At 40.9% G+C, this 22,341-nt stretch overlaps 1 protein-coding gene and 1 long non-coding RNA gene across 2 annotated transcripts in view; both read left to right on the top strand.

Annotated features, from left to right (window-relative positions):
• Nucleotides 1-21,854, top strand: part of LOC135492809 (uncharacterized) — an 81,260-nt gene extending 59,406 nt beyond the window's left edge. Inside the window, exon 3 of the long non-coding RNA XR_010448124.1 lies at nt 20,238-21,854. This is a non-coding gene — a long non-coding RNA (uncharacterized LOC135492809). The remainder of the gene's footprint in view (nt 1-20,237) is intronic.
• LOC135492808 (uncharacterized) lies at nt 5,063-13,604 on the top strand. Its single transcript, XM_064779452.1, has 3 exons — nt 5,063-5,147; nt 5,578-5,667; nt 9,714-13,604. The coding sequence occupies exon 3, from the start codon at nt 9,755-9,757 to the stop codon at nt 12,314-12,316; it is 2,562 nt and encodes an 853-aa protein (XP_064635522.1). The 5' UTR covers nt 5,063-5,147; nt 5,578-5,667; nt 9,714-9,754; the 3' UTR covers nt 12,317-13,604.
• Nucleotides 21,855-22,341: the final 487 nt, after the last annotated feature.

Here is a 22,341-nt window from a genome sequence, read left to right as displayed (position 1 = left end):
ATTTTTTGTCGGGACACTAGACAAAAAGGCCAAAAATGGTAAACTGTGAACTTTCTCCGATATTCATGAAACTTACAGGATAACTTCCTTACGTTAAAGAAAGTATTTTTTGTGAGTTTTAGGTCAAGGTGGCAAGCTACTTGGTGGCAAAATTGAAATTTGACAGAAAAAGGAGCAATTTGACCTTTATATCATGAACCGTTTATTCAAAATCAAAAGTATTCAAAAATTACCATGAAATCACCGGTATCTCAGAAACTTAAACACTTTTACAATGAATATGGTGTAAAACTTCACCAATATTTAAATGTCAGCAGAAATTTAGCAAATTACTATCAAAATAGTTAGTATGCCATTAGGGCCAAACTGTCCAACTGGATCATCACATCTAAACAGTGAACTACAGTTTATATAGTTTCATGTTCTGGTCATCTTTCTTTGAGAATATGTAATGTCCATGGCGATCAATGGATGGTGCTGATAATCTAGCGCGAATGTCATCCTTGTCCTGCCAAGATGCATGTTCATCATCAAGCCATCCAAAATACAATCCTGCAATACAGAAAAGTACCAGCTAATATTACTGACATGTATACTATCAAACTATGGGCATATGGTTGAAAAATATGTCGTATTTTAGATTTCCATTGGGGAAGAATCATCCATCACGATTCCATAATTACCTGTTCGTCTCATGTATTTTATGTGGCAAAGTTCGCCATCAACAGCTTGTACCATCCCAACATATGCCTTCTCTCCACACTGTATGATTGCGTAATCTCCTGCATGGTACTCCATCCCCCATGTTTTCTTCGTGAAATTCGTTGATCAACTCAACAACTATGATATGTTGCTCTGCTTGAAGATCAGATTCCTGGAGGTAAAACATCGATGTAGAATCTTTTTCGGTAAAAAGAAAATTGTCGAGGATATTGTTTCACTCAAATCGGATGGAATTGATGTTACCTGAACACTTTCTAACTCTTCATCAATCTGCTCATTCCCTTCATCCTCATTGTCACTACCATCATCAGTTGGGTCAGCTTCTGGGATTTCAAGTGTTCCACCTCGTTTCTTCTTGGCCATAAATTGAGAGAACTGTGATATAACTTGATCTCTTGCTAAGTATTCTTCTGGTGAAAACATCTTTGCGCCTTGTGCATCCTTTGCAGATCGCATCAGTTTGACAACGTTCTCAGCAGTGGTCTTTTTCCCTGTCGTCTCTCACTAAAACTGGTACTTTTGCTTTATAGTTCCAATATTGCCGCCAAATGGCAGCCTACAACAAAAGTGGCTTGCTGCATTCCACAGAAACTTTGATAACACCTTTCTCAGTGCAAAAGGAGCTAATCCTGTAAGTTTTATGATATCGGAGAAAGTTAACAAAATTCCATTTTCAGCCTTTTCGCGTAGTGACCCGACAAAAAACGGTGCAAAAAGGGTTAATACGCAAACCAGCCATGAAACCCTCCTAACCACTGGTACTAGAGATGCTGGGTGACTAGTTGAGCTATGTTTGATCAGTTTTGACTTAGGGCGCATGGAGAACTTGCTGTGCGAAAAGGTGGTAATTTCACCTTTCGGCGGCAAAAAGCGCCCCCTATACTTGTGCGCCCAAAGTCAGCCGCCGTAAATTTCCTTTAAATCAAAGCAGTAGGTGCTAATGTATCATAATACGCATGAAACACCCTGGCTGACTTAGGGCGCAAACCACACAACCTCTCTGAAGGTGTGTGTAATTTCGAAATGTCGCGTTTTGCAGCGCCACCTATGGGCTGCGCCCTTAGTCAGCCGCCAAAATTTTCACATTTTCTGAAAGTCAATACCCAATAGACTTACACGCATGAAAATCTCTGTGGCTCACTAAGGGCGCACAGAAATACCAGCATTTGAAAACCACATTTTGGTTATTTTGCCCTTTAGGCCCATTTTGACCCCAATATTCCAGGGGCCCCTAAAAAAAAAGCGGACCCTATTGAGGATAGAAAATGTGATTTCCGTCCGTTATTAACATATATCTACCAATAAAAAAATTTTGGAACAAATCTGAGAGGGTCATGAATCACCACCTGCCTGACTCTTATAAAAACTGGCTCTTAAACACACTTCTCGTGCAATAAAGCTTGAGAGAAAAAGCTACGCTAATGCACCCAGGTAAAACGAATCTGGATTCAGTATCGATTTATGTGCCCATACTAAGGGGTCATGCCCAGTGTTATTTGTTCCAATTGCAGAGGTTGAATAAAAGGTTTAGCACAAATCAGCCACATGACCCGACCGAACGTCAAAAAAACAATACCGGTAATAAAATTACCAGTTCTGGTACTGGTAGACTCCCGCGCTTCATTTAGATTGGAGGATACTCCACTCGACTCCATTCATCATTCCGCAAAGGCTGCAAAATTAAGAAGTTCGAGAAAATTTCTGGGAAATCCTGTCCTATCTTTTACAGTGTACAAAGAGTCACGATGAAGAAACAAGGAAGAGTGCCGAAATCCTTCTTGTGAAGTTTAAAAAATCAAAGAATAGACCTGACAGTAACAATCTGGAGGAAGGTATATAAAGATAAAAATATTTTGAACTGTGATTTGTCATGGATGGGACAGTTGCTGCCAGTGCTAAACACATGTAACACTTTGTCAGGCACAATTGATATGCTTTTACAATAGCATATTTATACTTGATAGCCAGTAAATCACAGATGGCAGGCACAAAACGAACACTGTCTGACACTTAATCAGCGAAACACTATTCTCAGGTTTGCGCAAGTGTTCTCATGTGAGCCTTTTAATACCATGACAGAGGGTCCATCGTTAGACATGGGTGGCACGTTTCAAAAGTCACTGAACTGAAACTTGGTACAAATGTGCCCCTGAATGACCCCTACTCGGAGACCGTACTGCGGCCTTATATGCTTCATAGTTTGGCCACCTGGGAGCCATCAAATGTCAAAAGTGAAAATGTGCGATATCTCCCTTGATACTTGTTCGAATATTTTGAAAAAATATATGGTACGGTAGTAGGTACTTCTAGCAAGGGTACATCACATATCTTTTGGGTTTTTATTTGACCTACTTTTCAAGGTCACTGAGGTCAAAGTCTTCTGAAACAGCAACCTCGTTGGACAAAGAGTGTATGTTTTGTGACCACTACCTGACTGTCGCTTCACACCTCAAACTTGGTACCAGTACAAATACAGCAGTTATTGTCCATTGGTGATTCTCTCCTCTTCATGCCATTGTTGGTGTAGGACCATTTCATTTATGTAAGATAGGGGGTGATGTATGAATACCTATTGTCTCAACTGCTTCAGCTGAGCTCCAGACCTTTGTGGCCCTTGTGTTTTAACCACCCATTACCGATAATATCGGCGATATATGCCCCACATTTTGGAAACGCCCAACAAGGAAGGTTTCATTCATTGAAAGATTACCATAAATGCTTTGACCATTTCACTGTTTTGTTATTTAGAGTTTATAATATTTTCAGTTGAAAAACAACCATTGGAAGCCTCTGCTGGCATCTCTGCAGATGATCTGGACATTAATGGCCCTGATGAGGAGCTGGAAGACACACATGGTGAGTTAGTTTTTGAGTGCTATATTAAGCAGTCAGAGTGGCAAACAGCAGATCCTCTCTATTTAAAAAAGGACACCTCTGCAACTGAGAAATGCTGTCTTTGATAGGGAGGTGTCCTGATTACAGAAGTCAAGTTGTATATAAATGATTCCATTTGGGACCATCACTACTGCCCCTAGTTGTACACAAGACTGACTGTCCTGCTAAGAAAGGTGTCTGCAAAGGGAAGTTCCAATAATTACACCTTTTGTCTCAACTGCTTCAGCTGAGCTCCAGACCTTTGTGGCCCTTGTGTTTTAAACCACCCATTACCGATATATGCCCCACATTTTGGAAATGCCCCACAAGGAAGGTTTCATTCATTGAAAAATTACCATAAATGCTTTGACCATTTCACTGTTTTGTTATTTAGAGTTTATAATATTTTCAGTTGAAAAGCAACCATTGGAAGCCTCTGCTGGCATCTCTGCAGATGATCTGGACATTAATGGCCCTGATGAGGAGCTGGAAGACACACATGGTGAGTTAGTTTTTGAGTGCTATATCAAGCAGTCAGAGTGGCAAACAGCAGATCCTCTTTATTTAAAAAAGGACACCTCTGCAACTCAGAAATGCTGTCCTTAGGGAGGTGTCCTGATTACAGAGGTCAAGTTGTATAGAAATGATTCAATTTGGGACCATCACTACTGCCCCTAGTTGTACACAGGACTGACTGTCCTGCTAAGAAAGGTGTCTGCAAAGGGAAGTTCCAATAATTACACCTATTGTCTCAACTGCTTCAGCTGAGCTCCAGACCTTTGTGGCCCTTGTGTTTTAAACCACCCATTACCGATATATGCCCCACATTTTGGAAATGCCCCACAAGGAAGGTTTCATTCATTGAAAGATTACCATAAATGCTTTGACCATTTCATTGATTTGTTATTTAGAGTTTATAATATTTTCAGTTGAAAAGCAACCATTGGAAGCCTCTGCTGGCATCTCTGCAGATGATCTGGACATTAATGGCCCTGATGAGGAGCTGGAAGACACACATGGTGAGTTAGTTTTTGAGTGCTATATCAAGCAGTCAGAGTGGCAAACAGCAGATCCTCTTTATTTAAAAAAGGACACCTCTGCAACTGAGAAATGCTGTCCTTAATAGGGAGATGTCCTGATTACAGAGGTCAAGTTGTATAGAAATGATTCAATTTGGGACCATCACTACTGCCCCTAGTTGTACACAGGACTGACTGTCCTGCTAAGAAAGGTGTCTGAAAAGGGAAGTTCCAATAATTACACCTATTGTCTCAACTGCTTCAGCTGAGCTCCAGACCTTTGTGACCCTTGTGTTTTAACCACCCATTACCGATAATATCGGCGATATATGCCCCACATTTTGGAAACGCCCAACAAGGAAGGTTTCATTCATTGAAAGATTACCATAAATGCTTTGACCATTTCACTGTTTTGTTATTTAGAGTTTATAATATTTTCAGTTGAAAAGCAACCATTGGAAGCCTCTGCTGGCATCTCTGTAGATGATCTGGACATTGATGGCCCTGATGAGGAGCTGGAAGACACACATGGTGAGTTAGTTTTTGAGTGCTATATCAAGCAGTCAGAGTGGCAAACAGCAGATCCTCTCTATTTAAAAAAGGACACCTCTGCAACTGAGAAATGCTGTCCTTGATAGGGAGGTGTCCTGATTACAGAAGTCAAGTTGTATATAAATGATTCCATTTTGGATCATCACTACTGCCCCTAGTTGTACACAGGACTGACTGTCCTGCTAAGAAAGGTGTCTGCAAAGGGAAGTTCCAATAATTACACCTATTGTCTCAACTGCCTCAGCTGAGCTCCAGACCTTTGTGGCCCTTGTGTTTTAAACCACCCATTACCGATATATGCCCCACATTTTGGAAATGCCCCACAAGGAAGGTTTCATTCATTGAAAGATTACCATAAATGCTTTGACCATTTCATTGATTTGTTATTTAGAGTTTATAATATTTTCAGTTGAAAAGCAACCATTGGAAGCCTCTGCTGGCATCTCTGCAGATGATCTGGACATTAATGGCCCTGATGAGGAGCTGGAAGACACACATGGTGAGTTAGTTTTTGAGTGCTATATCAAGCAGTCAGAGTGGCAAACAGCAGATCCTCTTTATTTAATAAAGGACACCTCTGCAACTGAGAAATGCTGTCCTTAATAGGGAGATGTCCTGATTACAGAGGTCAAGTTGGATAGAAATGATTCAATTTGGGACCATCACTACTGCCCCTAGTAGAGAGGGTGTCCTGCTAAAAGAAGTATCTGCAAAGGGAAGAATGGTTATCATAGATCTGTGCCTGTGATCACCTTTTCAATCCAAATGTGGTTTAACCTAATTGCCCTAGCCATGTGCCTACATCAACTCTTGCACTTGCGATGGGTGCTCGCTCATCAGCAAGACTATTAGACATGAAGCAAGCACAGCTCTACTCTGCTTTCTTCTCCAACCTTCTAGATTTTTCCATCATGCCATCGGCCAGCACTTAAATGATATATTATATCCATAGGCCTACCAGTATGTATCAGAGAAAAGACAATTGGCCACAAAATTTTGATCTCGCCTCCTGGGCTAGCCCTTTGTTTACTTAGAAGTTAATTGGACATTCCATTAGGTCTACAGGTATTTTTGTTTTAAGTGGCTATGTACACAGCAGTCTGTCGGCATCATCGTCGTCCGTCAACAATGATGGTGGCACGCTTGCTTACCTTTGAGCCTAGGAAGTTGAAACTTGGTGTGTGGATGTCTTATAACAACATGACTTGACATACAAAAAATCATCGCCAATTAATCTTGATTCCAATTTGTGTTGTCATGGTTACATTCTACCTTGAATTTTAGGGGGTGTAGGCCTTGAATACTGTCTCCCACTTAATCATTCCCAGGTGAGCACAATGTCCCCTGGACATTTCATATAACTTCGTGTTACGTGACAACCAGACTAGGGTGTCTTGTAGCACTTCACCTTCTGAAAAACGGTATTGCCTTCTTTCCAGACTATTCCACCCTATGCTGTGTCATCTCCCCTGATGGATACATCTGTTGTTATAACAATTGTGGGTTCTCTCTCAAAGATGTATTCCAATTCGTGTCTAGGGCATTGTTGAGGTTGTCATTTCTATTCATCCACGATCAAGAGCTGGACAGTGGTTTTAATGGGTTGGTTACCCCATTCCATCCATTCATTAGCTCACCTCTTAGCAGAGGTGAGATTATCCCATACCGTGGCGTCCGTCGTCCGTCGTCGTCGTCGTCGTCGTCCGTTAGCAGGGCACGTTTCGTAACTGTTAGAGCTATTGAGTTGAAACTTGGTACACATGTACCCTTATGTAATGACACCTTGGAGACCAAGTTTCGGTCCGATTCGTGTCATGGTTTCGCCACCAGGGGGCCAAACGTTAAAAGTGAAAATATGCAATATCTCCCTTAATAGTAGTCGGGAAATTTTGAAAAAAATATGGTAGGTACTTCTAGCAAAGGTGCATCATATATCCTCCGGGTTTTTGATTTGACCTTCTTTTCAAGGTCACAGAGGTCAAATGGTGTGTAAATTGGCCGTTAGGATGTAACGATGGCACGTTTCTAAACTGCAATGACTATTGATACCAAATTTGGTACACATTTACCCCTTAGTCAGGTGATCTCAGGGACCGAAGTTTGGTCCAATATGATTCACCACTTGACCACCAGGGGGCAAAATCCAAAAACCTTAAAAATGTGATTATTCCTTAACTTCTTGCCCGATTGCCACCAATTTGATATCATGGGTATATCTAACCACCATACAGTATATGTCACACAGGTTTTTAATTTGACCTTCTTGTCAAGGTCACAGAGGTCAAATGGCGTAAATTCGCCGTCAGGCCGTAACTATGGCACGTTTCTTAACTGCAATGACTATTGATCACAAATTAAGTACACATGTACCCCTTGGTCAGGTGATCTCAGGTACTGAAGTTTGGTGCGATCTGATTTGCCGTTTGGCCTCCAGGGAGGGGGCCAAATCCTAAATTCTTCAAAATGCTATTATTCCTAGTAATGACTTGCCCGATTGGCACCAATTTTATATCATAGGTACATCTAATTCTAACAACCATTCAATGTGTCACCCGGGTCTTCTTTGATTTGACCTACTTTTCAAGGTCACAGAGGTCGAATGTACTGTAAATTGGCCATTTTGGGGAAATTGTAACTGCTTGGACCTACATCAAACCTAACACTACATGACACAATACCATGCTCTTTATCCATCTTTCCTCCACATGAGGTGAGCACAATGGCCCTGGCCATTTCATTCCACTTGATATTGGCTACCAGCAAGATTTCCTCAATTCCCTCGTGCACATAACTCACCTTACATTCGCTGAATGGTTTGCTCATCCTCTCTGTTGCCGTGGCAGGTTCACCGTGGCCTTCAGTCTTTTTTGCCATCAGAATGCTTTTGCACTATTGAGTGATCTGTCTCACCCTAACCAGAGACATTCCTAGTACTAAATCCTAGCCAGTGGTGTAAACCTTTTCAAAGGAGAATAGATAGCATCTGATTTATTTCCGCATGAATCACCAACAATGGAAACTTGGTTGTAGTTTTCACCGCTTTCATGACCATGTGATCATGTGAAAGCAACAGGTACTTCGATTAATTGGTGAACTCGGCCAGGGGCATCCTGTGTCTGTAGACTAGAGGGAGTTAATCATCGAGCAAAATGAGTCCACACACTACCTGCTGTCATTACAAAGATACATGGTCAGTCAGTGTATGACCTGGTTCTGGGACGATGAGTATCTGGCAATCTAGTTTTACATTCAATTTCAAGGGTAGAGATACTGTTTTATGGTTGCTGAACCTTGGCCCCTGACAGAGAGACTTACATTTGGGGCATAGTTCAGGTGTGGGACATATATAAACTGCTAAGGCCCCACAATTATGATCTCCACTTCCATGTATTTACATGTTATGTGCATGTGTTGACCTAAAACTTCCCTGAGAAGGCCCGGATCCGAGGATGCCTGGAAAGTGTACCGGGTGCGGTTAAGCAGAAGGTTAGAGCATTGTGCTTGCAAAAGAGTTAAAAGTGAGCAGAGATTGATAATGAATGGTGGATTTTTGTGCTGGTTAGTTTTGCTGGCAAATATGGCATTATAATGGTTCCCATTTCAGCTAAATGAACTACAGTAGAACCTCCCTCTGCGGACACCTCTGCCAGGCGGACACCTCTACATAACGGACACGTCCGGCCAGTCCCGATTTTTTCTAAGTCATTTCCAATAACAAAAACCTCTGTACGGCGGACACCTCTCTATTCCGAATTGCGGACAGGGCGATAGCCAATTTTTGGTCCAATTCCCTCCCAATTACGGACAGTAGGCAAAAACAATGGCTTCCCGCTTGCGCTTGGAGAGTCAAGTAGGCCCGACAGGTGTGATATTCGCGCAATTAATCAACGTAATTACCCCATGGCATTGTGTTTTTGTATCCTAATTAAGCCGCGGCATTGGCATTGTGTTTTTGTATCCTAATTAAGCCGTGGCATTTGTTTACTCATCTTTTCAACTAATCACATAGGCCTTTTGTGTCTACGGACACTCATAAATCCACGCGGTTTTGTCAGTGTTGCGGCGAATATGCGTTAGTAGAGAAATTAGAAAAAAATAATTATTTATCAAAGGTGGCTGATGGACAGAAATTATGGTGTTTTTTGACACATTATCACATGTCGAGGAGATTTTGCAATAAAAGGGGCACCTTTTACTAGAGAGATTATTCACGCTCTGAGTTCCAAAGTAGCTCACGTCATTCAACGCAACATCACAAGCAAATACCGATCAGCCAACAGGTTTAAAGTTTCTACGCTAGATGTCGACACAGAGAAAACCAAGACCTGCAAGGCGGGAACTTCAAATCCACCTATCGGACGATTTTGCATAACCTCTCTATTGCGGACACCTCTCTATTGCGGACACCTGGGCCCAGTCCCATGGGTGTCCGCAATAGAGAGGTTGTACTGTATTTCATTTGCCCATCCTGAGCAATCACTCTCCACCTCATTGGGTAATTTTTCTGCACTTGTCTTTTAATCTGTCTTCTTCACTGTATTGCAGCTAATTGGAATAAAGATAATGAACCTGATGTTGAAACCTCAATGGATTCTGGACATGCCACAGAGAGTGATGGTTCAACAGTTGGTTACGATGAACATGATGATGACGATGATTCTGTAAAGGATCCTGATTATAAGCAGGGACCGAACGATGATTTAACGGACTCGGATGGTGACTCTGAATCTGATACTGTGATCATTGAAAATAGTGCAGATGATGAAGCCATGGACTGCAACGAAGCTGATGATCATCATGGGGAGAAACATAAGGCAAAGAAAAGTGTTCCACGGTACAGAGATGGTAAAAGCGATATAAAGAGACAATGCAGTGACTTGGAAAATAGTGCAGACAGTGTAGACATGGATTTAAATGAAGCTGCGGAAGATCATGTTGGGGAGGCACTTAAGGCCAAGGTGAAAATGCAGTTTGCACACATAACTGTTCCGCAGCACAGCGATAGCAAAAGTGAAAAGAGAAATTATAGTAAAAGTGACTATTGCCTTTATTGCGAGAGGCGATACCAATCAAAGATTTCAGTTCACTATCTTGCAGTTCATTGCAATGAATCGGATGTAAAATCAGCACTCATGGCTCCTGTCAAATCTGTTGAAAGAAAAAATGCCCTCCTTCTTTTGCAGAATAGGGGGAACTTCAAGCACAATGCAAAGTGCATTGAATTGGGTGAGGGAGAATTTGTTGTTTCCAGGCGGCCAAGTGAAAAACGTGACAGAAAAGCACACGATTTTTTGCCATGTGAATACTGCGTGGGCTTCTTTTTGAAGGATTCTCTATGGCTTCATATGAAAAACTGTCCCATCAGACCACGTGGAGAACAACCTGAAACAAACTGTCTCCGAAATGCAAGAATCATGCTTGAACCATTTCTGCGCACATCTTCAACTGACGAAGAAAGTGAAATGATTGATGATCTCATCAATGCCATGAAAGAAACCAAATCTAACCCAGGGATTAGGAAGATATGCTTTGATGATCCCTTGATAAGGGAATTTGCTGCATCTGTTCTGAGTAAAGTGGGTGAAATCGAAGACCAGAGGAGAAAAGATCTCATGAACATTCGCCAAAAGGTGCGATCTCTCGGCAGACTACTGAAAGCCCTTAATGATGGATTGGGGGCTCTTCGGAAATCATTAACCTACTTTTTAAGTGCTAGACATTTCAAATTAGTTGTGAAAACTGTTAAGCAGCTTGCAGCAGAGAGTGGTTCCCCACAGCTTGCGATTGTGCTCGGCCATTACATCAAACAGGCTAATCTTCTTAAGATTAGCTTGGGCATGCGAGAAGACTCGGAGGAAATGCAGCGAGAAGCCAGATGCTTCAAGGAAGAATATGAAGCTCATTGGAATAATCATGTAGCTTCTGTTAGTGTGAGAAAACAGAAGTTGCTCAAGATCAATAAGTCCGAAAATATTCCTTCTACAACGGATTTGGTCAGGCTGAAAGACTGGCTCTCCACAGTTATATGCAAAGCCATGCAGAGGACAAACCAATCTAATGATGATCTGAAATGGCTAAGTCAGCTAGTGTTGACAAGAATTGTCTTGTTTAATAAGCGCAGAGTGAGCGAGGTAGAAGAGTTGAAAGTGAGTGACTTCCTAGGGAGAAAGAGCGAGAAGGATAATGAAGAAATACTAGCATCTCTTGATGTCAGTGAAAGAGTCCTGGCAAAAAGAATGGCACTGATAGAGGTGAGGGGGAAGAGTACCAGGTCACTCCGCAAAGTCTTCATCTTACTTTCTCCAGACATGGTAGAACAGATTGAGTATTTGATAAAAAAGAGGAAGATCATCAGCCCATATGTGTTTTCAAGACCGAGAGAAATTAATTCACCCATAGATGGCTGTGAAGCAATCCGAGTGGTAACGAGCAAATGCCCTATGCTCAGAAATCCAGCGAGTATCCGAACCAGGGGATTAAGGAAATACATGGCCACCACTGCACAAATAATTGACATGTCCGCCAATGAATTGAAGATGGTAGCAGACCACATGGGCCATAATGTCAACATCCACACTGACGTGTACAGATTGCAAAGCTCAGTGCTTGAACGAGCAAAGGTTGCACGTGTTTTGATTGCCATGGAGAATGGTGTCATCAATAAGTTCCAGGGAAAGAAACTTGATGCCATTAACATTGAAGAACTTCCTCCCCCGGTTTCCATAAATGATCAGCTGGAAAGAGGTGACCAGTTAGAGAGCAGGGAACTTACTTGTGATGATGTCGATGGAAGCAGTCCATTTGATGGAGAACCACAACCAAGCTGCTCAGCTACTGCGGTTGCAGATGATCAGAAGTATGGCAGTCAAAAGAGAAAGATGGTTTCCACTGACGACGGCATGTTCAAAACTAAGAGAGCAAGATGGTCTGAAGAAGAAAATGGCATATTGTTCAGGTACATGGATAAATACATAAAAGCAAAGAAGAATCCCCCAGGGTCTGAAATAGCAGCTGTTGCTGAAAAACTTGGAGGAACAAGGACTCCAGCTCAGATAAGAACAAAGATGAACAACCTGGTGACGGGAAAACAGAAAGTCGTTTTGCCAAAGTCCACCGAGGCTATGAGAGCTGACAATAACAAAGATTAGATTTGCTAACTGAGCCCCCCCCCAGGTATATCTAAAGTGTGTTACATCCACATTCAGCTCAATCAAGGAAGTTCCAACGTCTTGTTCTACTATCAAGTTGTGGAGTATTCTTAAAATGAAACCTTTGTTGTGGGGCATATTTCTCTGGTGGGAAATAATGTATTCCATGAAAATTTCTTTTGCAGAACATGTTTACAAATTTCGCCAGGTGTCTGTAAGTTGCTAAAATATTCTTTCACAGATTTTAGACCCCCACCCCCCCATACTTGGTGCTGCTGCTGTGAATATCTTCTAATGGGTTTTGTTTACATTGAACTTAAAAACATTGAAATCCTGACACAAAGCTGTGTTTCTTACCTAAGTAATTTTGGTATTGGTATCACTTACCTGTCTTTGCCACTAGAAGTGATGTGTTCGTGGCCTAATGTGTGTGGTTACGTCATTAATGATGTGGTGTGTCTCAAACATGGTATGCAAGTCGCATACTCCAGTCTCCTAATACGTCATCAACAAAAAGCCAAATGCTTCCATTATTTTTGAGTAATTATAACAATACTGTAAACCAAGAAATGTGCATAACCTTTAGCATTTTGTCAATTTTTTTTCTATTTAGGATAGTGTTTTGGAGATAGGGTTCAGTTTCATTCCATTTGATCTTACTTTTTGCATAGAACTTTACATGTAATTCACAATTATTGAAACCCAAAACACATAAAAAGGCACACAAATAGTTCTTGGTTTATAATAGGCTTGTTTAATAAGCACAGAGTATGTTGCTGAATTATTTTGTGGATGATGTTTTGTCATTACATTTGTGATAAGCAAGGGTCAATTTTATCCTGATTTGTTGGATTACAACGTGAGGAAGTTAATGAGAGCTTACTTGGCAAGTACTTCTGAATTTCATGTGCACATTTTCAAATCACGTCCATAGCAGGTTATGAAAGCCCTGTCATCTGTTGCTCGCTCCAAAAAGGTTGTGTTCATTTTATCATATTGGAGATTCAATATTCGACTGTGTGCTCTGGTTTCGTCCAGTCTATTACCAATCATTTTGTTGCGCAGCTTCCAATTAAAGTAGCAGTGTCCTGCTGGTCAGTGGAGTAAGACCATCGATTGTCCTGAGAATATTGGGCCAAGTGCCATCTTAAATACAGACAGTGCCACCTCAAAGGCTTGATATTAGGATGATTTAATCCTGTTTGCTTAAGATATGTCAGATATGCAATCTACATGTACGTGATATACATGTAAAAGCTTTAATTTGATAATAAATGCTGTTCATTGATTTCTTGTGTCCAGAGTTTGTCCAGTCCTGTACAATGATAAATATAGCCTCAATGGAAGATAGAAAGCGGTGTTGGAAACAAATAGTGCAGGGGATCCATTCCAGACCATGTGCACTTGTTTGGGATTCGACCCCAAAGCCTGAGAACTCCCACGCATATGCCCTACTGAAAACCTGGCTGGGACATACCTGTGTTAGAGGCAATGTTTATGAAATGCACTGAAGTTTTACTGTCATGTCATGGCCAACAACTTCTAACACATGCCCACTGTTTTACCACCCTAATTCCTGTGAAAGAGAAGAATGATAATTATTGATGAATTACTTTCCTGATTGATAACCAGGACTCTTTGTCCTTCCTGGAGTGATAACCTCTGTATCATTCCTCCCAAGTTTTGTTGATTAGGGAGCCAACTTATTGGGTTTTTATTTTGACTATGGCTATTATTGAGTTGTTTGGTTGCGCCCTTTGAGAGGAAAAACATTGAGTTCTCTCGCAGGACCTTGGGGTGACGTCCACATTCAGGCAAACCTGTTACTGAGTTCAGCTACCTCTGTCCTCAGCCAGATGGCAGCACATTATGGTCAAACAGACTAGAAATAAGTTCATATCCAGACAAATTGTTCGGATGGAAACTGTAGTCCATATATAATTATGGCCTATATGTTGATGTGTTTTGATAGTGGCATGCTATATCATTTTGAGGCATACGTTTATGCAGGCTTGATATATAGATTTATATGGTACCAGTATGATATATAGCCTTAGAGTAACAAGCCCAACAATTTTTACGTTTAATTAGTCTTACTATCTCAGTCAGATGGCAGCACATCACAATCCAACAGTAACCCTAACCATAACCTTGGGTGCAAACATACATGGTACATTATATTATATATCCAAGAGTTTTCAGTGAGGAGGCAATTTTGATACTGGGGTATATATATTTTATCGGTACGCCTTAACTGCAAAAATCTTGAAGAGCGCTGAACAGGCCTATGGATATTCTTCTTTATCGTCGGAAAACGAAATTCAGTCGGGTCTTGGCGTGTAATACAGTTCAAAGTGGCTCAATGTAGAAAGAACCCGAGGGGAGAGTTAGGCCGTCTTTATACTTGTCTTTCGTCACAGATAGCATTTCCTCATGAGGTTCCTGTTCTCAACAAAAAATTCAAAAATTCAATTCAAATTAAGTTTATTGGACCTATAGATACATTCATATCGGTTGAAAACACAGTGCAGACAGATAAGACAAGAAGACATACAACAGGAGAAAATGGGGCAGAATACAAATACAATATTTTTACAGATTAATCAATAAAAGTGGTAGGTGACACCCAACAATTACAGCGCCTTGAGAAGGTGAGGTTTTCCTATTTTGGAAACAATGAAATATATTTAGAGGTAGGCTTACACAATTCACTGTCTCGAACAGCAGCCAGTGAAATAGTTAGTGTCCAAAACGTGGTATATTTGACACTTGCATAACTCTGAGGCATATACACACTGTGGACGTTACTAGTATATATTCATATATATATATGCCACATAACTGGGTTTTAAAAAATTGCCAGATATTAAGGTCTCATATAAAAACCCCATAAATTGGTACTAGTAAGTATATATATATATAGTTAACGCCCAGTTACACTGAGGCAACCGTAGCCTCAGACTACACCAGCATGTTTACCTCTATACGTGGTTGGCCTATATAATATCTGAGCTCTGATGATTGCATCATGAGGTATGACTCTCCATGATAGCATTTGGACCCAACTACGGCCTGCAAAACGTAGAGAAGAGATTCAGATAAGTGAAATACTTGTCTGAATTATGAACTCTTACAACTCAAGCGCAGCAACACATGTCGTTGTAAACACGGCTGTGATTGGATAAAAAAAAGTCGCAGTGCGAGTTTGCAAAGTCGTAGTGCGTGTTTGAAAAGTCGCAGTGCGAGTTTGAAAAGTCGCAGTGCGTGTTTGAAAAATCGCAGTACGAGTTTAAAAAGTCGCATTGCGAGTTTAAAAAGTAGCATTGCGAGTTTAAAAAGTCGCAGTGCGTGTTTAAAAAGTCGCAGTGCGAGTTTATTATTTTTTTCACAATGTCCCCTCCGGGCCGCCGTATTATAGGGCCTTCCCTAGGCCCATGGGGTTAAATTTACAATCCACGATTGAAAAGACGTAGTTTGATCGCATTCAACTATAAATCCATTGAACAGTTGTGTTCCTTTAGTCAACCGATGACCTTTTGTTGGGCCATGATCGGGGATTGTAAACTGTAAATGTATTATGGACTGGGAGACGGGGGAAACACAACTGAAATAGACCAAAACAAGTGATTTTGGGGCTTTGGTTTAGACGCATGCCCCACATGCGCCATGCGGGATTATACGGTTCATGTGAACTTGTTGACATCTACATGATCTAGTGCTGTTATTGGTCATGGTACATGGTAGGCCTAATCATCATGGCTATATGTTTCAGGAAAAGCTCGGAGTAAAATGAACTGCCGATGAATAATGATGTTGTTCTTGTTTACCATGTTTACTAGTACATAGCCATAGGGTATGCACTGGCCAGTGCACTTTCTGCACGTCGTCATGGTCATGTACGTGATACCTTGTATATTTTGTTTTTTGAATGCGCATGCTTTTTGGGCAAAATCACTTGTACCAACACTAATGAATAATGTCTTCTTATCCCTATGACTCCATACACAGTGAGGGCATTGTCCCATTCCCATCAAATGGTAACTTATTGTACCGTATTAGGGTGGAAGTTGGGGAGCAGATACCTACCGTTGCACGCCTGTCATAATCAGCAGTGATGAGCTTAGCGCGATATCAAGGAGGATACCGCGGTGACGTCACGGCTTTTCCAAGATGGCGCTGCATAATGTAAACAAACTCGATCCACGGCCAAGGGAAAATCAAGTCATCAAAAAAGTTAGATTTTTCGCATCAAATCAGAGTTATTAGTACTTTTCTGCTATGAAATAAGTCTTCAGACAATAAGCTATCATTTGAATAATGAAAAGTGCTGTTTTGATGGGGAAAAATAGGGTTTTTAAAACCAAATAGCCGGGCACCGATCTTCCAAAATTAGCGAGGGTTTAAAACAGTCTCCCAGATATGGGGCAATCTCTTCATTATCATAATGGGATTTGGAGGCATGTTTACAGATTTTACAAGTTTGAGACCTGTTGGACCTAAAACTCGCATAGATCCCCATAGATCCCCTCTATTTGTCGAGTTAGCGCCCCTGTAAGATCATGCATTTTCGGACACTAGAACGAAATCTTCCTGCGGATATCGTGGTTTCGGTGATGATTTAAGGAGAAATTGACTGTTCTTAGAGTTGTATGGGACAGAAATGAGTTCATACTTCATGAATACATGAATATATTATGATATGGGCGGGCTATTAAGTCAAAACAATAACAAACTCAATTGCATCTCTACTGTATATTGCGTAGTGCATTGCCTAGTGTATTTCGTAGTGTATTTTAGCGGAGACATTATTTCCGCACTTTGGCCACGCCAAACGCCTTTTTTATTCGTGGAAGTTAATCTGCTCTGTAAATATTATTTTACACAGGAAGAATCCATACTAGGTATTGCAATATTTCATGTCTATTGGTGTTTTTGTGTACAGGAGCGCACCAGACAGTGAGACGTGGAGATGTGTTCAGTGCTGCTGCTGTCAGTAGACTGAATCTGATTGGCCATAGCGATCACTAATATGGGTCGGGATCACGTGATGTGACGTCACCGCGGTATCCTCCTTGGCGCGATATGGAACATTCTTCAGAAACTCAAGCGAGGGAAGTCTGCTCATTAGCATATCTCGCGCACTGCTCCTTCTTGTCAAACATCGTAGTGAAATCGTAATGGAAAACGTCTGGCTTTGCGCCAGACGTTGAGACTAATAAGTGAAGAACTAATAGGTAAAGAACTTCTACTTGCGCGAGACTGCTCTGATAAAATTATCATTGCAGAGACTACGGTGACGTACACATATATTTTTTACAATCAAAAATGCCCTCAAAAGACGACATGGAATGATTATTTTATTGATATTTCCTACTATAGACCTTCCAATTATCACTTTATACAAATAGATCGGCGTTAGGTCGCATGCTTTTCTTTCCTGGTGACACTATAAAGCAAAATAGTTGCAACCCCGTAAATGCGCTATAAGTCCAATAATAAGTGACGGTGACCCGTTATAAATGTTTCGCCAGCTTCGCTTTTTTGCCGCTACGCGGCGCGTTGGGCCCTTGCGTCTAGAGAAATGCCGTGAGTGGATACTAAAATGGTTCGCAAATGAACGCATAGACCGGGCATGGTCGATGCCTATCGCATGGTGCAGCCTAAAAAGTATCAACGTAGTCCAACCGCTGATTTAATCTGTAACAATGAAGATGCCTCCTTTCATATCCTGCCTGCTCATCGTCCGCCCCATCGTCATCATTGTCCATCGAAATCACCACATGCAGAGCAAAAAGTTTATCCAAAGTAACCTCATCTTGACAAATCGAACCACAAGCAACAATCTATACATTCTAGGCCTATATAAGCCTACTACACCACACGGTCCAACTGGTATTGCATTTTTTATGTAACTTAGGCCTTTCTAAGACTTGAGCTTCCCCCATCAAAATAGGCCTACCACAGACTTTGTCATTATTTTGCCATGTTCCGTAGGACAGGTAAAAGGAAAAATAGAGTAGTTCAGTTCGAGATCAGTGCGCGGTCTCACCATACCAGTTGAATGGTAATTTCCATTTAAAAATATTGTTCTTCTTGAAGTGTGAATAAGGTGTGTTTAATATTAAGAAAATGATGAGGTTACAATCTAATTGGCTTACTAAATGTGGTTTTGAGGCTCTATTTAACCCGTCGTGGTGAAAAAGCTTATTCGCTGGTTAAAAGCCGTCAGAAATCACCCCCTAACTTCAGACCCCCCATACCCTGAGATTATCATGCATAACGTGCAACGAAAATTTCATGGTTTAATTAACAGGCTAAGATAGGTCTATTTGGCTGTGAAAACGTTTCTTCCTGGGTACGTCTCGGAAAAGGTTATGAGCATGTATAAAGTACCATTTCAAAGGGAAAAGGGCTTAAAACTTTATTACAGGTGCTTGACCAGCAGTACATACCCGGTCTTTAATATAATAAGAAAACTGCATAAGTGGCTGTTACAAGCAACAAGATCACCAAATCTTTACCATTGTAACCAAAACAAATCTATCGTTGACTTTTTGACATATTGTATTCACGGTGCCCAGCTAATCGTTGCGAATGATTGGGTGGTGAAGAGCAGACGATCCAACTGTTGTGGAACGGAGTTGACTACGAAAAAGTTAAACCCAGGTGTTTTGGCATATTGACCAGGAGTTATTGATCTGTTAGATAAGAACTTGCGGATTCTCAAGAAATTATAAGGCATTGTTCAATTGCTTCAATTGTTTAATTTCTTTATCATGTTTATGAAAACATATTATATATATTTTTGAAGTGGATTCTGCTAAATTGATACAGTCATACTGCGTGATCGTCCGTTAGCGGAGAACGTTTCGTAACCGCTGGAGTTCGATGACTGAAATTTGGTTTGATGATAGCTTTTTGAAATGTGCCCATACGCATTTTTCATTTTTTCAATTTGACCGACTTTCTGGTCTCCTAGAGACCATACTGAAATAGCTTGGGGAACACCATAATGAGGTCATGACATCATTAATGGACTTCGGAGTGGTAAAAATAGATACAAGCAGATGCATTTGTTGACATGGACTTGGAATTTCTATATTTGTCCTTACCTCTTCAAATTTGATATGTCGACACATTTGCATCTCTACAATGTTGTCCAAGGTTTACGTCAATTTGACATACATGTCTGGGATGAATAGGTCAAGATCATAAAGTCCTATTTAGGTCATATCACAACATCATTCTTTAAATGTATGTCATTAATTACTCTGATCATTATGACAAGAATAACATAGTGGCTGAAATATTTGGCCTTGACCTAATTTCCACTGTCACAGAGGTCAATGTTTCTAGTATCTTAACGGTAACCATTATTCCTGTCACTTACCACAGCTGACCACATGGCTCCTGACCATTTCATTCACCGAAACATGGAACCTTTAGTATGCAGGGATGCCCATGTGTTGAAGTTGATAACAAAGTGTTCAGTCTCCGATGTCGTCCACAAAGAAGTGGACTTTAAGAGAAGTCTGTGCGTTGTACAGTCCAAAAACTTCTACCTGGATACCTTCCACCAAATGTGACAAAATGTGGACTGTGATAGTATTCAACATTATTTAAAGACCGTTAGAGTCAAGGAAGTAGTTTCTGATATCAGGTTTACACTAATACTCGGGTTCGTGACCTACTGGCTTACTTAATGACCGTTCGAGTTACAATGTATGTAAGCTAGTCGTGATTGGGATCAAACTTTTGCTTATCTTGATTAAGTTTTTAAACTGACCTTCTCACCTAAAGACATTTAGAGCCGATAAGGAGTTGGTTTGAACTGACCTACTTTCCTGATTTACTGACCTGCATAAGGGCTAATAGAGCTGCCACGTTTCCTTCACCTTAATTATTTTTGTTTTCCTTTCAGTGTCTCGATGGTGATGATAAATCAGATAATTCGATTATCCTGGATGTTAAGGACGATTGCCGATTGACGATAGGACGATTGTCAAGACACATTGCCCATCTTTCTGGTCCGACAACCTGATAGTGATGATAGCTCCTACTGTTATGACACAGTTGATGCAATGGAGAACGCTATCATCGACACGGCTTGCCGCAGATCAAACGATGAGACGACAATAAAAGTCAGTTACCAACAAGTGCTTGAAATGTTGCAAAGAAAACGATGAAAAAACAAACTCCAGTGCCTTAACCAAGGTGACATCTTTCCTTAACAACAAAGTTGTCGATGCAACTTTCTTCAAACCAACATCGCAGTGATGGATTCTGACAATGCCATTGATCCCAGAACCCGATGAAACTACTCACGAGACGAACCAATATAACCGTAATGTCCGACTTTTTGTGTCTTCAAACTTGATTTTTTCCCAGAAATGTAGAAGAATATGTATTCGAACCGCACTGGATTCCAGCGATGCAGTGCAGTCATTTGCCTAAAACGACAGATGGTGTCGCAGTTGGCACACGGTAACATGTAAGGCCTTATCGACCACATTCGCATTTGGCAACGAATGGGTTAGTACTTAGTTTTTTCAGAGCATTCAAAGTGGAAGTAGTCAAGTGCAAATACTTTTGACAGCACAAAATTCAAATCATCGCAACACCATGCTTCACTTGAAAAATTAATCGTACACTTCAAAATTCAGCACCTCCTAACATACCGAGAAAACTTTCTGCCTCAAATCTCTGTGTCACTGTCCGCTGCCAATGCTGTTTGGTTATTTGTCTAGGTTCCTCTGTGGTTTATCGGCGATTGCAGCCAATAACTGTGACCGCTCTACTTTTATCATCATGTATCACAGCTTTCAAATAAGTCGTTTTAGGTTTTTATTATATTTCAACTTCAACTGCTGAACTGCTGGTACATAGGTCATGATCGAGTCACCACCACTTTCTGGCTAGCTTCAGCATGCTGGCAATTCCTTCACAATTTGATGCTGCCATTAACATTGTGGCAATTGCTCATGTATAATCGAGATGACGTTAATTCATTACCCAGAGACAGAGTTACATGTACAACCTAACCACTCTAGCCTGCTTACTACTGGCAAGTTTGTGGCTTCGCCATATCAAACTGCAATTCGATTGTGTTCCTCATAATCAGCTCAAATTGCTCATATAAAAATTGGCTCATATTGATCAGTCGTTTGTTGTGAACATATCGACGTGTTTCCAATACATTTTCGTTGATTTGGAAACCCTTACAATGCGATAGAGAGTGCCGTCTAACACTTGGATGAAGTACTCAAACGCGCTTCTGGGAATCTGGTATCTCAAATCAATGTCAACATGTTCAATGGCTAAAGTTGTATCGAGGCGGCTCCTGACGCAGCTGATTCTAAATCCAAAGAATGCTGTCACCATTTGCTCTTTATATCTTCCAAGGGCCGCAGTTACAACTAAAAGGTGGTCTGATTCCCTAAACCATGAAATGTAAGATAAGAACTGGAGATCTGTAAAGTTGATAATGGAACTAAATTCGGTTCTGGAGCCTGGGCGAGTAAAATGTTTGCTTCTTCTAAACCAGTATAAATATAATCCCAAATAATCGTTCTCTTCTTTTTGACCAATAATAAAGTACACAAGATCTTCGCCAAGGAAGAATTTGTGGTAAGTAGACACCGGGACGTTTATTTCGATAGCGCTTTTTGAGGACAGTCTTATAACGGCGCTTTCATTCAGATTGAATGAATACATCCTAATGACAGACTGGCTATATCGCTTGCAATCAATGACTAATGTCCCGTGTCGGAGCAAAATATCAAACGTCGACACAAACACACCGCTTACGCACAGGTCCGTTTCCGGTATGACTAGTTTCCTCGTGCAGATGCCAAGCCTGACGTCAAAGAGGATAAATGTAAGATGCTTGTGCTCTTCCCGGCAACTTACGACGATGTATCTATCATAGATCAGTGCTCTTTTTGCTAGATACAGTTCATCGCACACTAATTTGTTTATACGAAGGATTGTTCTATGAATGAGAACGAATATACCTTGCTTTGAAT

The sequence above is a fragment of the Lineus longissimus genome, chromosome 8 (genome assembly GCF_910592395.1).
Source record: "Lineus longissimus chromosome 8, tnLinLong1.2, whole genome shotgun sequence".
Classification (NCBI taxonomy): Eukaryota; Metazoa; Nemertea; class Pilidiophora; order Heteronemertea; family Lineidae; genus Lineus; species Lineus longissimus.
This window is presented reverse-complemented; position numbering and strand designations above follow the sequence as displayed.